This window comes from Hypanus sabinus, chromosome 23 (assembly GCF_030144855.1).
Source record: "Hypanus sabinus isolate sHypSab1 chromosome 23, sHypSab1.hap1, whole genome shotgun sequence".
Classification (NCBI taxonomy): domain Eukaryota; kingdom Metazoa; phylum Chordata; class Chondrichthyes; order Myliobatiformes; family Dasyatidae; genus Hypanus; species Hypanus sabinus.
This window is the reverse complement of record NC_082728.1, coordinates 31,699,872-31,717,841: the sequence shown is the minus strand read 5'-3', so window position 1 is coordinate 31,717,841 and position 17,970 is coordinate 31,699,872. Positions and strand designations below refer to the sequence as shown.

The 17,970-nt window shown below is 37.3% G+C and overlaps 1 protein-coding gene across 5 annotated transcripts in view; it reads left to right on the top strand.

Moving 5' to 3' along the window:
- tnrc6c1 (trinucleotide repeat containing adaptor 6C1) overlaps nucleotides 1–17,970 on the top strand; it is a 120,378-nt gene that overhangs the window by 16,173 nt on the left and 86,235 nt on the right. For all 5 annotated transcript variants that reach the window (XM_059948651.1, XM_059948649.1, XM_059948650.1 and 2 more), the window contains exons 3-4: nucleotides 11,115–11,214; nucleotides 11,320–11,341. In XM_059948651.1, coding sequence (XP_059804634.1) covers nucleotides 11,115–11,214; nucleotides 11,320–11,341 — 122 coding nt within the window. The remainder of the gene's footprint in view (nucleotides 1–11,114; nucleotides 11,215–11,319; nucleotides 11,342–17,970) is intronic.

Here is a 17,970-nt window from a genome sequence, read left to right as displayed (position 1 = left end):
GAGGATATCACCTGGTCCCTCAACACCAGCTCCATAGCAAAGAAAGCCCAGCAGCATCTCTACTTTCTACGAAGGCTGAGGAAAGTCCATCTCCCACCCCCCATCCTCATCACATTCTACAGTGGTTGTATTGTGAGCATCCTGAGCAGCTGCATCACTGCTTGGCTGGGAAATTGCACCATCTCAGATCGCAAGACCCTGCAGCAGATAGTGAGTTAGCTGAGAAGATCATTGGGGTCTCTCTTCCCGCCATTACAAACATTTACACTACATGCTGCATCCGCAAAGCAAACAGCATTACGTAGGACCCCATGCACCCCTCATACAAACTCTTCTCCCTCCTGCCATCTGGGAAAAGGCACCAAAGCATTCAGGCTCTCAAGACCAGACTATGTAACAGTTTCTTCCCCCAGGCTATCAGACTCCTCAATACCCAGAGCCTGGACTGACACCAGCTTACTGCCCTCTACTGTGCCTGATGTCTTGTTTATTATTTATTGTAATGCCTGCACTGTTTTGTGCACTTTATGCAGTTCTGGGTAGGTCTGTAGTCTAGTGTAGTTTTTTCTGTGTTGTTTTTTACGTAGTTCAGTGTAGTTTTTGTACTGTTTCATGCAGCACCATGGCCCTGAAAAATGTTGTCTCGTTTTTACTGTGTACTGTACTAGCAGTTATGGTTGAAATGACAATTAAAAAAATGACTTGATGTATACATTTCCTGATGGTAAAGGTGAATTATTTGTGGAATCTGTGAGCCAAGCAATGTTTTAACTTATTTAAACCAAGGTAACCTACAACTTAGTGCAAGTTACCTGAAACTTGGCTTTAGAAAGTTACTTTTTAAGTATTAAAAGGATGTGTGCCTTCAAAAATGTGTCTGTATTCCATATCAATGTCTTGAATGTAGATTTTGCAGAAGAAGGAAAACAATACAGTTGGCTTATAGTTTCATTAGAGCTTCATTCCTGGGAACTGTATATAAACCAAATGGTTCACAAGTTGGAAATTAGCAAAAACAGCACGTGAGAGACAAATGTAACAGGAGAGTGAGCAGATTGAGGAAAGTGGCCACCAGCCAGCCTTGCTGACTCAGTGAAAGTGTGACTAGGACTGCTCAGTGCTTTTGGTTCTGGTCAGCTCGATTCAGCACCTGATTAATGCAGGTCAGGGTGGGGGTTATGTGGGCAATATGAAAACGTGGAAATGCCACATTACCAGCCAGCAGGAGACTGATGCAGCCACATGGCAGCAAGCAAAGTTTTGAACCACGTGACTAAGAGCTTGAGTGAAGCTTGACAAGACAAATCCCCTCAAGCATGAGAGTTGATTCTCCAATTGCTTGTTTTACAGCACTGAAGAGTACAGCAAAGGAATAGGCCCTTTCAGCCCATAATGTTGTGCTGAACTAATTTAAAGGTCCATCTAAACTAATCCCTCCTGCCTACATAATGTCCAGAACCTTGAATATTCAAGGTTCCTGTCTCGGAGCCTATTGAACATCTCTATCATCCACAAAGCTTTTAACCCACCCATCTGTGTTTCCATCTACAAACATTTGTATGTTTTCATCCAGGTTATTTAAATATATCACAAATAGCAGAAGTCTCTGTATATATCCCTGTGGAACACCCAGTCACAGACCTTCATCCAGATTAAGTTCCATTAACCACTACCCTGTGTGTTCTATGGACAAGCCAATTCTGAATCCAAAAGGTCAATTCTCTGTGAATTCCATAATCATATCTTCTGGATGAGCTTCCCATGGGCACCTTGTCAAGCCCTTTCCTTACTGAAATTCATGTAAATAACATCTCAGATCTATTTTCATCAGTCACCTTCCTCACCTTCTCAAAACTTATTCAAGTTAGTAGGATATGACTTGCTCCACGCAAATCCAGACTGGCTGTCTCAAGTTTGGCCATGGTTTTCCAAATGCTTAAATCCTCTCCCAAAGTATCCTCTCCAGTAACTTTCTTATCATTGATGTGAGACTTGTTGGTCTGTGGTTTCTAGGATTATCCCTATCCTCTTGAAAATGGAACATTAGCTATTTGCCAGTCCTCTGGGATCATGCCTGTGGCTAGGGAGGACAGAAAGATATTGGTAAAGTCTCTAATAATCTTATCTTTTGCCTCTTCTTAATAACCTTTGGTATATCCCATTTAGGGCTTAGGGACTTGTACACCTTAATGTTAGAGAGACTAGTATTCCATTTTCTTGAAATGCCCTAGCAAATTAACACTCTCAATGCTGTTCTCCCTATTCTCCACATCCCTGATAAATACAGAAAAGTACTGCAAAGTACTCAGTTTTGAAAAAAATTTAATCATAGACATGGTTGTGTCTGGCTAATGTAGAATTAAATATAGAATTTAATCCTTATTGCACACTGTAATATGAATTGATATTTTGCTAATATGAATGCCAAGACCCAGGATTCTCTTCAGCAATAACCCTGTTTCATTGAACCACGAAAAATCTAGAATTGTACTGTATTTATTAACACAGAACAGAGCAAGTTTGTAAATCTGGCGAAAGCAAAGAATGTTGGGTATGGCAAGGGTGGTGTGCCCTTGGGGGGTTGTGGGACAAATGGCAGAGAAGGGGTAGGGGTGGCAGGACTATAGACACACCCAACCCTGTCGTAGTAGGCAAAGTCATTTGATTTCAAACCATTGGTTACTGATCATTATAGAATGTTTCTCTAGTGCTTCTTACTTCCTTTTCTCCCTTTCCCAACCATGACTCCCCTCTCCCTGATCCCCTTCCCACTCTCAGTCACAGTAGAGTCTTGTATCAGAATCAGTTTTATCATTACTCACAGATGTCATGAAACTTGTTTTTTTTTTTGGCTGATGTACATTGCAATATATAAATTTACTACAGTTCTGTGCAAAAATCTAAGGCATCTTAGATATATATGTACCTAAGACTTTTGCACAGTATGTTATGATGTTGCCTACTTGTATTTTTTACTTTTTAACTTAAAATCTTTACCTTTTTTTTAATGTAACATGCACAAGCTTCTGGAGGAACTTAGCAGGCCAAGCAGTGTCTAGAAAAAGAGTACAGTTGACTTTTCAGACCGAAAGTTTGCTGAAGGGTTTCGGTCTGAAACATCGACTGTACTCTTTTCCTAGATGCTGCCTGGCTTGCTGAGTTCCTCCAGCATTTTGTGTGTGTGGCTCAGATTTCCAGTATCTGCATATTTTCTCTTGCCTTTTTCTTAATGCTTTTGGGGATGCGGTAGCTTTGTCTAGTGAAATAATATTCAACTTTGCTTCCAACTATTGCTTCCCACTTTTTCTGATGGATCTGGACATTTTTGCAATAATTATATAGCACTGTGTGTATGTTAAAAGACTGGTATTTAGTACTAGTTTCCCACTTTTGTTTTAACCCATCTAATCTACACTGGCAACATGGCCAATATGTATGAATTCAAATTCTATATGGCAACTAAAATAAAAACCTTGGGCAATTTCTCATATTCATATTTTAAGGAAGTAATTGCCTTACCTGGCCTGTTGCATTTAACAAAGACTCAGTGTACATGAAACAACAAAAAAATACACATTGTTCTTTGATGCAGAGGAATCTTCACAGCACTGTGGTGCAATCTTATGGACAGCAAGTCCTGCCTTCATAGTGAGTCCACACTCACTGTTTTTGCCCTTTATCAACCTATGCTGGGCTTTCAGTGGAGTGGCAGCAGAATTACGTTCATTATAATCTGTAATCTTATAGCCTATCATGTTGCTGAAGCTTATGGTTGCTCTTGGTCATCATTAAGAGGCATGCTAGGAGTTGCAATATGTGAAACTAAACTGACGTGCTAACAGAGAAAAATTCAAGTATACATGCATGAATACTGTACAATAAAAGTCATGTACAAATGCCATTTCACAGCAAATAAATTAGATTAAAGGTCTGGAGTCCTGGCACATCCTGTTTTGAAGTGGACGCTCAATGAACATATGCAATGTTGACATAATTGCAGAAGGCAAAGCTGGATTATACATAGCTATTTTCAGTCAGAGATGCTAAGCATGTGATCAATCGTAGACACTTCCTGAAGACTATCATTCTTTCTGAAGTTGCCATCATTTTGGAAGCCTGCTTTCAACCAATTGAATTCACTCCATGTAATTAACATACACAATATGTTGGAGGAACTCAGCAGGCCAGGCAGCACCTATGGAAACGAGTAAACAGTCAACATTTCTGGGCAAGACCCTTCATCAGGACCGGAGGAAAGAAAAGATGAGAAGTCAGAGAGGGGTGAAGTAAAGAACTGGAAAGCTGATTGGTGAAAGAGATAAAGGGCTGGAGAAGGGGTAAACTGATAGGAGAGGACAGAGGGCCATGGAAGAAAGGGAAGGGAAGGGCAAGGAGCACCAGTGGGAGGTGACGGGCAGGTAAGGAGATATGGTGAGAGAGGGACATGGAATTGGAAAGATAAATGAAAGGGGGGGGGGGGGGGCGCCACTACCAGAAGTTCAAGAAGTTGATGTTCATGCTATCAGGTTGGAAGCTATCCAGATGGTGTATAAGGTGCTGCTGCTCCAACCTAAAGATGGCCTCATTGCAACAGTGGAGGAGGCCATGGCCTGGTATGTTGAAATGGAAAGTAGAATGAAAATGGGTGGCCACAGGGAGATCTGGCTTTTTCTGGCGGACAGAAGATGGGTGCTTGGCGAAGCGGTCTCCCAGTCTACATTAGGTTCTCGCTGATAGGCCACACCAGGAGCACTGGATACAGTTGATGACCCCAATAGACCCAGAGGTGAAGTGTCGCCTCACCTGGAAGGACTGTTTGGGGCCCTGAATTGCAGTGAGGGTGTTGGTGTAGGGCAGGTGTTCCACTTGTAAGGAAAAGTGTCGGGGGAAGATTAGTGGGGAAGGACGAATGAATGGACAAGGGAGTTGGATAGGGAGCGATAGCAATCCCTGTGGAAAACAGAAAATGGAGGGGAAAATTTGGTGGTGGGATCCCATTGGGGGATGGCAGAAGTTACGGAGAGTTATATGCTGGACATGGCGGCTGGTGGGGCAGTAGGTGAGGACAAGAGGAACCCTATCCCTGGTGTGGTGACAAGAGGATAGCATGAAGGTAGATGTGCACAAAATGGAAAAGGTGAAGTTTGTTGTTAACATTCAAAATGAATGTTCGGCTACGTCCACACTAGACTGGATAATTTTGAAAACGCCAGTTTTGCATAAAAATGATAGGTGTCCGCACTATGCATTTAAAAAAAAAATGTCTCCATCCACATTAAAACTGATATTTCGGCGAATCTCCTCCTCCTGTGCATGTGCAGGACACATCTACTGAAAACAAGCACCATGTTTGGTGTCGAATCTTGCTGTGAAAGATGGTGTGTGTTTGTGTAGTTATAGACTAGAAAAACTTAAACGATGGACAGCTGTTGGCTCTTGCGGAGGAGAACTTAAAAGTAAAAAAAAAACTAATACTGGAACGTATGGAGGCAACCAACAGGGAGTTCACGGACAGTATGACCCGGCTGACAACTAACATTGAAAAACTGACTGTCTCTGTTGCATTAATAAAGCCCCTTATTAAATGTATAAAACATGTCTGCATCAGTATTATCTTGTATTTCCATACAATGTTACATTAGGCTGTTACACATCTATTGTCTGAGAAGTACTGGCATAAATAGGTAATCCACCTTCATACGAGCAAGGACAGAAAACAGGACAAAGTGAGGACACTTATTTATTCAGTAAGTTAAGGGTCAAGTATTTGGTTAGTACATTTCTAACTCTTCTGGCGTCAGTTTCGTTGCTGTCTGTTCTGAAATTGTTAAGTTGCGTTCAAGAAAACAATGAAATGGCGCCATCTGTTCTGGCATGTCAAGAGAGTGTTTTAAAATTTCTCCGGTTACCCTGTCCACACTGCTCTGGCCAATCCGACATTTTCAAATTTACACACCCTGGAGAGCGTTTCTGAAATTCTCCAGTTTCGGGGGACGAAAACGCCGTTTTAGTGTGGATGGAGGGTAAAGACGAAGAGAAAATGCTTCGGTTATGGATTTATCCGGTGTAGTGTGGACGTAGCCTTAATTGAACACTATAAATTGTCCTTGGTGCATTGGTAAATGGTATAATCTGGGTGAGTTGAAAATGTAGGAAGTACAAATGATTAATGAAGGATTAGGGTAAGTAGGTGGTAATGGTCAGTGTTAACTTTATGGACTGAAGATCATGTTTCTGTGCTGTTTGTCCTTGTTTCCTGTGCGTAAAGTTTTTGATAAATGTGAAAATTACAATATTTCGGTACCAATTTTGATGATGATTTATATTTTTGTTTATTATTTACCTATAGAATCTCAAAGTTTTACGTGTATTTAAAGATTAAGTGGAGTTCTAGTCATTCTGATTTGCTCTAGGGAATTAAGGGCCTGTAAATATACAAATTTGCCCCACAAAACCGCAGATAGTCACCAGCTATGAAGGCCATTTAAAAAGATGGAGATTGGTCGCTTGTGGTCAGATAAAACTTGTGCTATGCAGGGCTGTTAAAAGATTGGGCTTTGGAACCAATCTGGACTGAGGCCAGGTGACCATCAAACTTAAGTAGCTTGCTAGTCATTGGAAGATTGCCTCCAGTTATCTTGTTCATAAAGTTTATTTGGATCAAATTAAAAACAATGCAATTTTAGCATATTTTTGCAACAGTTTATTTTTATAATTATTGCTTATTTCTGTAGGTGCCTTGTTTTCATAGCAGAATATCCATGGTAATGTAGCAGTTAGTGCAATGCCATGACAACTCAGGGTGTTCTGGAGCTCAGAATTCAATTCCAGCACTGTGAGGATAAGATGGAATTTTAAGTATATAGAGAATTTTGTGTTAAGTTACAAATACTTACAAATCATGGTTTGTCAAATTCCAATTTTGAGATACTACTGTTGTACCTTTCCTAAATATACTAAATGTTGTTAGTACTGAGAAAGCCAAGTTTGTGTTTGATAACTGGCATATGCATAATTTTCAACTAATTTTCATTCTATCAAGCATATCAGAAATGCAGAAAATAATGCAAGAATTGGATGTCGATTTTATTTTCCTAGATTGTTATTTGTTCCAAAAGCATGATCTTCCTTACAAAGTACACAATTGCAAGTTGATTGATTTATTATTTCAAAAAATGCATGCATATTTCCAAGCAATGGAAATTACATTGACAGACTTAGGAGGGTTTTAGTATCCTAATATTAATTAATTCCAGTTATTTATTAAAATTCCTGTTTTATGTGTGCTTCTGTTTGGAGATATTTTTGTTATAGCTCCCTACCATCCTGGTCATGGTGAAATGAGGAAGACCGTGCTGAGCATGTATTCCACATTTCATTATTGCACTAAAAAGTAGTTCTATATTAACTTTTGGGTTTTATCATGCAGTTGCTTCAGTGCACCATATAATTTGCTGGGAGAGTGATAGCGAGACATAAAATTCAAGATTGTTTGTTAGTCATTTCCAATACACAAGTGTAAAGGAGAATGAAATAATTGTTACTTTGGATCCTATACAGCACAAAAAAAAAACACATGATGAGCACAATATTTAAACATAATAAATATAGAAGATAGTTTGTACATTGTATGTCCATAAAGTGCTGTTGCACAAGAGTATCTATACAGGAGGTTGACAGCAAATGATAAAATGGAGGGAAGGGAAGGTTGTGGAAGGGTGGGTTAGTGGATGGAGGTGCTGATCAGTCTTGCTACTTGGAGAAAGTAACTATTTTAGAGTTTGTTCTTGGTGTGGATGCTACGTAACATCTGCCCTGATGAAAGTGGGGCAAACAGTCCATTGGCAGGATTGGTGGTATCCTTTGTGATGTTACTGGCCCATTTCCAGCAGCTTTCTGTATATATGCCCTTACATTCACACTGTCAAAATTGTTTCAAAGTATGATGTGATTTTCTTCAGGATTGTAACCAGCAAGCCTTTTGTGCTTAATGTGTATATTTCGCTTTGCACTTTATATCAATACCCTAGGTGCTCATATTTATTTGATTCACAATATTTTTTGACTCTTGTTTGTTGATGACAAATGCATGAAATCCACTTGCTGTTCTGCAGTGGCCTAAGTTGTTGTAACAGAATTAATTCAGAAAACTCAGTTTTATTGTTTAAGGAGAGGAACTATGATTAGAACATTAGAAACGGGTCTCGAGTGAGTAGTAGTCAAAGGAGAAAATGGAATGGCACTAACAATAGGATGTATCACTTGCATCTTTTTTTTTGAAATTTCCTGTGTAAAATGTCCAGAATTGGATGAAGTATTGTTACATTATATTTTTTCCCATTAGAATTCTTTCATGCCTTTGAATATATTAACATTCTGTGCCATAAATTGCTGAAAATCAGTTAACAATTTCAAAGGGACTCTTGATGAATGCTGAGATCTAAAGACTTTACTACCATTTAACCAATGAAATTTGCACAAAGAAAACAACGGGTGAAAATGGGGTAAGTTAGAGTTGTATTCATTTCAGAAAGCAAAATAGAATATAAGATTTTGATTATGAATAACCTTAAATCCTCAGACAATCTGTTACAGGGATTGAGACTGTAGTTTTAAATGTGTTCCTTTGAGAGAGCTTCATTGGTGTTCTAGGAACATAGATTTTACTCTTTTTAGGACATCTGCATAGCAGCTCATTTCTTCTGTAGTAGGTTTAATTGCTGAAAGATGCAAACTCATTTATTTTACATATAAGCATGGTGTACTGAAGCTGTCAACAACAGCACAAATCATTTAACAGCCGGTAACTCCTCTTTCCCACAAAATTCTGTTGTTTCATGCACTAACGAGGCCATCCACAGTTAATCTGCATTTGTTTCCCCAGCAATTTCCACCTCAAAATGTCATGCTTGTACATAATATCAATGCTGTGGAGCAAATCAAAGCCATGAGTTTTTAAGCCAGTTTTATATAGTCAAATAGCAAAAAATCAAATTAGAAGAATGCCATTTACTTGATAATTGATATAAAGACAATTTTAAAAAATTTATTATGCTTGTTGAAAGTGAATAGTACAGCTTAAAATGGGAATTTCAGTTTGCTGTCTTGCATGATTCTGACTAGACCTGTGTTATCATGGCTATAAATCTTTATAGATAGTGGAACCATTGCAATGGATTGGAAAGCCACAAATATAACATTACAATTCAAAGAAGAGAAGTCAAGAAAACATGCATGCCTGACCAAATATCAGACTGTTTTTGGGAAAATATCAAAATATATTATTTTGTATGTAGTGGCTGGACATTTGGAAATTTATTTACAATCAGGTGGAGTCAGTATGGTTTTGTACAAGAGACATATTTCAAATTGGGTATAGTATAATTTGGCTCTCCCCTCTCATGAAGCAGACAGTTGGCCTGAAGGTATAATTAGCAATGAGGGAGTTGACTTAAATCTTGACATTCATGACAAGGGGGGTGAATGTAGAGGAATCTTGCTATAAGATGTAGATAAGTTCACAAGTGGAACACTGCATACAATTAAGGTCCCATTTAGGAAGCATGTAGTTATATTTGGAAACAGGTCAGATGATTCACTAAGCCATTTTTCTGAATGAAGAGTTTGTCTAGAGAAGAATATTGAGTGGTTTGGATCTATGCTCTTTGGAGGAACAAAATTGAAATGTGTGACTCTGTATAGGCTACTATAAGTGTATATCAGAGTGTTGTAGAGGCCAAATCAATGAATATGTGCAAGGATTGAATAGGTTTCTTATCTGTAGCTTATAGAGAACTGACAGTATGAAGTAAAACTGGGGCTGTTGTCTGATCAGCTGTGGGAAAAGCAGTATCCATCCTCAAAGGTCCTCACCACCCAGGCCATGCTGTTTTCTTACTGCTGCTAACAGATGGAAGATATGGGTAGCTCAGGACTTGCACCTGAGGACTATGACCCTTCATCCATCAGGCTCTTGAAGAAAATGGGATAACTGCACTTATTTAAGGACTCTTGTATTGTTATTTCATGCTCATTATTGCTGTTTATTTACATCTACATTTGAACAGTTTTGGTTTACAGTTCCTGGTGTTTAGTTTACAGTTACTGTTCTATAGATTTGCTGAGTATGCCTGCAGAGAAAGAATCTCAGGGTTGTATATGGTGACATCTATGTACTCTGATAATAAATTTTACTTGAACTTTGAACATTGTATAGAATTATCTTGGTCTGTTCCTGATATTTATTCTTGTGTTTACAAATGTGGAAATTCTAGAAAAATCAGTACTGTATCTTAGATTACCTAGATTTCAAAGAAAATGCAAGGGTTGTTTTGGACTTCAGTGACTGCAAAATGTGTGTTTACTTTGTTACAATGTGTTGCTTTTATAATGAGTACCTTTTCTGCTGCCGTGCAAAGGTTAGCCTCTGCATTATGAGTGACATGGAGGGCAAAAAAGTGCCAAAGTTTACAAATCTGGATTTGTTACCTCTTGTCCATAATTGATGCCTATCTAAAAGAATAATGGGTGTGTTCATGATGTACTTAGCACTTATACTAGCAACTGTCAAAAGTGGCAAGATGCATACATGAAATTAGATGCATTTTGATTCTTTCATACATTCTCATCATAAGCTTCTTAGTAAATTGATACAAACACGATCACTTTGTTAAATATAATGTCCTCAAATATTTTTAATGAAAATTTGCTGTACATGAAGTTGCAGCAGAAGTTGACATTTGGAGGAATGCATTAACTCAACAGATTTTCTTAGACTGAAGGATTAGCAAATTTTAATTGGTTTTGTATGTCAAATAATTCAGTTAAATGAAACATTTACAATTCTGTTAAGTTACAATTAGAACTATGTCATTTAAAGGTCGATATGTGATAGTTAGACTTGGAGTGATAAATCTTTGAACCACAAGCAAGTTTCAGCCCGAAGCATCAATTGTACTCTTTTCCATAGATGCTGCCTGGTCTGCTTAGTTCCTCCAGCATTTTGTGTGTGAATCTTTGAACCAGCATTGTTAGTGTTTTGATGTGTATTAATGAAATTGTATGTGAGCTATTGTAATAATTTTGTAAATATTATTTAATATCTATCTTAATAGTGAGAAAGAACAAGAAACTAAAGAAGAGGACCGTTTGATGGAAGAAAAGAAAAAGAAAAAACAAGAAGAGAAGAAGAAGAAGGAAGCTGCTCAGAAAAAGGTATTTTACTTGATATTAGTCATCTTTACTTGTGCTTAATCTATTTTGGGTCATCTGTGGATAAATTGAACCAAGTTTTATGCAAGTTTTTTGTTTTTCTTTCAGGCTGCTGAACATAAAACCAAAGGTTAGTTGTTGCTTTAATTTTTACCTTTGTTGAAGTAAATTGCCTCTGTACAATTTTCCGTAATATAATTAATTATAAATGTTAAATTTGATGTTTTGATAGTAGGTACCAATATTAATTGTCTGTTAATCAGCGTAGAACTTCAATTAGAATGGAATGTGTTTCTTTCATTAAATGAAAGATAACAAATAATAATTTTGTCATTGATAGTTTCCCATCTTGCTTATTTTATGCAATAGGATATTATTTGTATATAAAAATTTTCCTCTTTGAACTGGTCCTTTTGCATTTATTTTGGTGAATTGAATTTGAGATGATATGCTTGTTTTTTTTTCACTCCCTTTCTCAGCAGTCAACCTCAAACAAAATATGATGCAGATCTTACCTTTTGAATGCTGTTGTATATTGTAAGTGGTAATTGGATCTACTTTTAGTGGATGGTTTTGAATCCATTGTGCACACAATACCATGTTTACAAAAGTTGCATTCAACAGCAAAATATAATACTTGATAATTCCCATACTTGATATATGAACAGAACCGAATTGCATAATAAGGTGTTAATTATTGGCATGTTACTGCTCTAGCAAGGAAAAACATATAACTGTAAAGCAAAATAACAGGACTTGACAAAACTGAAAAGTGATTTGTATTGGTAGTGCATCATTTTCTATCCTTTTAACAGTTTTTTAAAAACCTTTGTGTTCTGTTGTGTGAATGAAGTAACTGGAGAAAATTACTGGTAGAGACAAAGTAACTTTATTTGATGAAACAAGGTACAGCAGGAATTATATGGAGATGTTTTAGTTTGGAAGATCATCTGGCTGGTCCAACATGGGGCTCAATATTTTATGTGCCAAACATCAAAGGAGAACTCCATGTTTATGGACAATGTTTTCTTTGAAACTAAATGCAACCTTTCCACCTCCTGATTCACATCCCCATCGCAGACATCCAAATGAATTTTAATCAGCATTGTCTGGACTGGGATTCACAGCTTTTAGGACACATTGTTCAGAATTGCACTCCAAATTAAATGCACAATACATTTTCAGATGTGAAAAAATTCAACTGCTAAATGTATATGTCCTAAACCCAAAAATCACTTTAACTTGTTCAGTGCTTTCCCAATTCTGCCTTGATTTGGAACCATTCCATTAAAAACATGTTAATTTGGACATTTCCAGAGTAAAATCAGCTTAAGACATGATTTTTATGCAGTACTGTTACATTTTAGTGTCCATTCTGAATAAAGTTTGCACAGTGGAATTCAGAACATTCTAGAGTTCTATCGCATCCAACAATATGCATTATCCCTAGCTCCTCAGAAGAAATGTGAACTATTGCAACAAAGTAGCATTCTCACTTCCTACAGTGACTGGTCTTCTGTACAAATGATTTGAGATTCTTCATTGGATGCAAGTTACTTGATAATGCTCACAAAATACTGGAAGAACTGGAAAAAGGGTTGACACCCTTCAGGACTAGAAAGGAAATGGGAAGATGCCAGAGTAAAAGTGTGGGGAGGCAAGAACAAGTTGGAAGATAACAGGTGAAGCTGGATGGGTGATGGAAGGGGGTGGGGTATGAAGCAAGAAGCTGGGAGGTCATAGGTGGAAAAGGTAAAAGGCTGAAGACAAAGGAATCCGATGGGAGAGGAGAATGCACCATGGGATAAAGAGAAGGAGTTGGGTCACCAGGGAGGGTTATAGGCAGGTGAGAAGAGGTAAGAGGTTAGATTCACAAATGAGAATGAGGGAAGTGTGCAGGGAAAAACATTACTGTAAGTTGGAGAAATATATATTCATGCCATCATGTTGGAGGTGACATAGGTGGAATATGAGGAGTTGCTCCTCCACCCTCAGAGTGGCCTCATCGTGGCACAAGAGGAGGAGGCCATGGACATGCATAAAAAGCTGATTGTCAAAGGAGTTTGGTTGAGGTTACCCATATGCTCATTAAGACCACAGATTATCTGGAATAATTCGTTGGTCTGAAATGGAACAATCTCCATACACAGTCTAAACATTAAGTGCTATTAATTCAATTCTCCTGCTACAGTTATTTTTATTATTTCTATTGAGGAATTGCATTGCATACTGGTGAATCCTCTCCCTTCCTGCTGTAGGTTGCAACATCTTTGTAAGACACAATCTATTATAATGCATCTTATTTATGATACAAGAAGTGTATAATGCTTCTTTGCAAATAGTTTTGGATCTACTTGAGGTGTAACATTAAGAGCATTAACTTAAATGTAGACATTTATGCAAATAATCAAATAAATTAATACTTACAAGCAGTTAATTTGTAAATTTTGCCTGCAGTAACTGAAGTCGTTGCCTCTGCAATGAAAATATAAAGATTTGTTTCCAAGAATAGGTTAAATTTTCCAGTTATCCTAAATACATCACCTTTGGCATTCATTGACAAAAGTGCCATAAAGGAACAAGTAATTATAAGATCAAATTTACTAATAGAAAATAGTAATACATTTGGTAACCTGTATTAATCATATGTACTCATTCCTTAACTGTCTATACTTTTAGTCCTGATTATTTTTCTTTGAAGGCTCCCTATAGATTCACAGATTTGCAAAAAGCTTTTAAATACTCTAAATTGTTAGGTTACCAGTTACTTTTAATAGTTTTGTTTAAAAATGGACTACAAGTCAAATAGTCAAGGAAATTATGAATTTATTTAGATTAAGTGGTTTAACCCCTCAGGGAGCATTTGTAACTTGAATTTCAGTGTTGTCCTTAGTTGTTGCAGTGAGTAAATTATATTAAAGCAATCAGCTTGCTCTAGACAGTGAACAGCAAAATCATCATGGGTTCTGAAAATAAAATAGTTTTGGGCACCCTCCAGCAGATTTGTTGTGTTAACCTTTGGTTAGAGTTTGTGCAGAGGATGAATTTTCTTTTTAAAATTATTAAACTACTTTAGGAACTCTTAAAACCCAAGTATCCTTGATAATTAAAAGTTTGTATTTTTGTTCAATTTTAAAATTGAGATAAAACCTTCTAAATGTGATTGGGGGAGAGGGGATATTTTGTACAGTTAAAATTCCATGCTGGCAATACAAGTCAGCTGTGCAATAATGTAATCTTATTCTGTTTTAGAATGCAATAAATAGCTTCAATTGAGCACATATGGACTGCTAATCATTCTTTTGCTTGACTGAATTGCAGGTTGTAGCACAGCTTCATATATGCACAAGATAATACTACTGACTTTAATTTAGACCTACCTGATATTTCATAACTTATAAATAATAACTTTAATACACTTTATGATATTAACCTTAATTTTATGAAATGCTTCATCTTGTGTAATGCTAGTGAAAGAATTAAAATCCATTCAAGGGGTATTGCCATCCTTCGTAATGCTGGCATTTAATGCCTATCCCTAATTGCCTCCAAGGCAGTTGACTGGGCCCGGGAACAGTAATTACAAGATGGACTGCAAAGAATGTAATTGTGAAGTTTTAGTGGATACTGATTTGTATACTTAGAAACAATAAAGAGGAGAAAATTCTAAATAGTGAATGGGGGGGGGGGCAGGTGCAGAGTTGTATTTGTTCAGAACAGAGTTCGCAATAATATTAAATCATGCTATCAGCGACCAATGTATTTAGAGAGGGGTGCCACACAGTTGTGGTTGAATGGACACAGGTTGACTGGGAGCAATGTTCCATGTAATCCTCCTCCCCAAAAAGTGTTTTGGTTTGGAATAGAATTATTTATTCAAGTAGGTTTTCTCATTGTGCTGCATATTGTGTTCTCTTTGTCTGTTAATCATCTTTAGCTATTTTACTCTGATAGGTAGAGTTCTTTTTCTTGTGATAAGCATTTTCTACATACTAATTTTTGGAGAAAAGTTACAAGAATCTCTGCCACTGCCCCAGAATTCAATTCCCTTGCTTCCCTTACTCTAAATACACCTAATTGGACAACAATCCATCTTCATGCATTTCAAGACCTCTAACACCCCCACCTTCATAATGTTGATATATTCCAGAATATCCCTGTTCCCTTCCCTGAACTTGATTCTGGTTGAATAGAGACAAGACTGTTCGCTTAAATTCTCGCCCATGCCAAATGTTGATTCTTTTAAGGAGACCTGCTCTCTTTCTCTACATATTATTTTGCTCTTAACATACTTAAGGAATCTCTTGGGTATCTTCTTTATCTTTCTCCCAGGAATATCTCTTGATTGCCTTTTGCTCTCCTAGTTTCCTTTTGTACTCCTACACTCCTTAAACTCTACAGAGGGCTTGTTTGCTCCAAGCTACCTATAACAGGTCATGTCTTCTTTTTCTTGACCACACCATTAATATCCTTTGTCAATCAGAGTTTCCTAATTTTGCTATTCGTGTGCTTCAATTTAACAGAAATCTCTTAGCCCTGAACGCTTTTTATCTCATTATTGAAAGCCTCCTTGCCAGACATTTCTGTACTTGCAAAATACCACTCTGTCAACTTCCCATCAGCTGGCATGGAACTTGGCCTCACTTCCACAATTTAGAATGTTAATGAAGACTAGTCCTATCATTTGCTATGACTATCATGAAGTTAATAGAAACTAATAAAGTTTGTAAGTATGTTATAATTGTTTCATATAATTGAAATATGCTTAACAGAAAATGTAAACATTACTTAAGGGGCAGTGGAAATTGATTAAAAATGGATGTTTATACAACCTTTTCTGTATGTGGATTGCAAAGAATTCACTGTTTCACATTTTTTATTTTCATGATTGTTGAATTTTTAATGACTTATCTGCGTACATTTCCCTTTATGCCTTAAAAGCCTTCAGTGCACAAGGCGGCAATTACATAAACTGCATATGCTCCTGTGTTACTTTAGCTTGTTAAATGGCTTTTGGCACAACATGACACCTTCTGATACTTAGTAACAATGAAAGGATAATATATGGATATCCTACGCAGTAGTAACTGTTAGGATTGTTTTGTAGTGCCCATTGCTGTTAAAGTGGCTTGTGTTGGTAAGTGTTGGGTGCAATACAGTGTTTGGGTGCAGTAAATTATTTTGCTAAGAAAGACATACCAAATGGTTTGCATTCTTTTGATAAGTTAGCTGACAGTTTGCTCTGTATTTGAAGTAACTGTGCCGAGAAATATTGTAGGCTTGGCTAGAAGTCAGATTCGACAGCCCGGAACTTTAAACTATAAATTGAAAAGTGTTCCAAGTATCTGATATGTTCTTTTCAAGCTATTATTTTTACCATAAGAATTAAGCAACAGCCTGCAGTTTGAGACCAGCCATGCTCGAAAATAGAATGCAAAAAGTATGTATGCATTGGAAAATGGTGAATGAGGCCTGAAGGATGAGCATTCTGATTTGTGAAATTTTCATTAGCCTTCCCCATGGTGAACAGTAAGTTGCCAAACCTGCAGACAAAGGCTTAAATAACATTTTTAAAAATTTGGATGAATTAAACTGATTAAATGAAAACCACACATTTCATCAGCCACCACTCAACATATTTCTGTATAAATACTTGTAATTTGTATATTTATTTATTATGACTAGGTCAGCATCTTCTACTAAGATACATGTAACTGCCCTTTTAGGGCAACAAAATTGGTAGATCTAGTATCTCACATTGCTCAGAGTGAACAAAGGTGGCAGATTTCTTGGCATTTCGTGGCCATCATTACTTATTGCAACCTTTTATCTTCTGTTTTTAAACCTATGGTTTAGAGGTCAAAAATTAGTGTTTTTGTGCAGTTGGGTATTTAGTGTGTGCATTTGATTCTGTTAAGACATGCTGCAGAAACACTGCATGGGGTAAATGCTACCAGCACACATTTGTATTTGGTTATTGCTGATTGTGACTTGAAGCAAACTACTTTAACAATTGTAAGCAATTTCACTACTTGTCTCTAAATCAGAAACTAGCTATATGTCCTCCCCAGGTTATGTGAAGGTTCTGAACTTGTAAACTGTTCATAACCTGAACATGTTGCAATTTCCACATGCAGTAAGATAAGAAGTTCCCACTCAAATGATTGTTGAGTCAGTGTGGGTGGAAGTCAGAAACAGAAATCAGCAATCACTGTTTTGGGAGTATTCTGTAAGCCCTCTAATAGTAACAGACACTGAAGAGCAGATCAATTGGCAGATTTTTGGAAAGGTGCAAAATCAACAGAGTACCTTGTTATTTCAAAAGGTTTCTTGTCTCTCAGTGGTTAAGTGTTTTGGAGACAGTGATCACATCTCTCAGATCTTCAGTGTGGCCTTGGACAAGGATAGGAGCAGACACTGTGGAGAAGGCATTTCATTAATGGAGGGCTAGTTATGCTATTAGGAAGGAACTTTGGAGTGTAAATTAGGAACAGATGCTCTCTGAGAAATGTACAGCAAATATAGAAGTTTCTTTAGGGAAGATTTGCATTGAGTTCTAGATAGGCTTGTCCGATTGAGGCAGGGAAAGGATGGTAGGCTGGAGAAACCTTGGTTAACAAGAGAGGTGGAGCATTTAATAATATTTAATTATTGCTCCTATATCTTATGGTCTAAGAAAGAACCGTACTTAGGGTTTAGGAAGCAAAGAACAAGACAGGGCTCTTGAGGATGGTAAGGTAGCCAGGAAAGAGTTTAAGA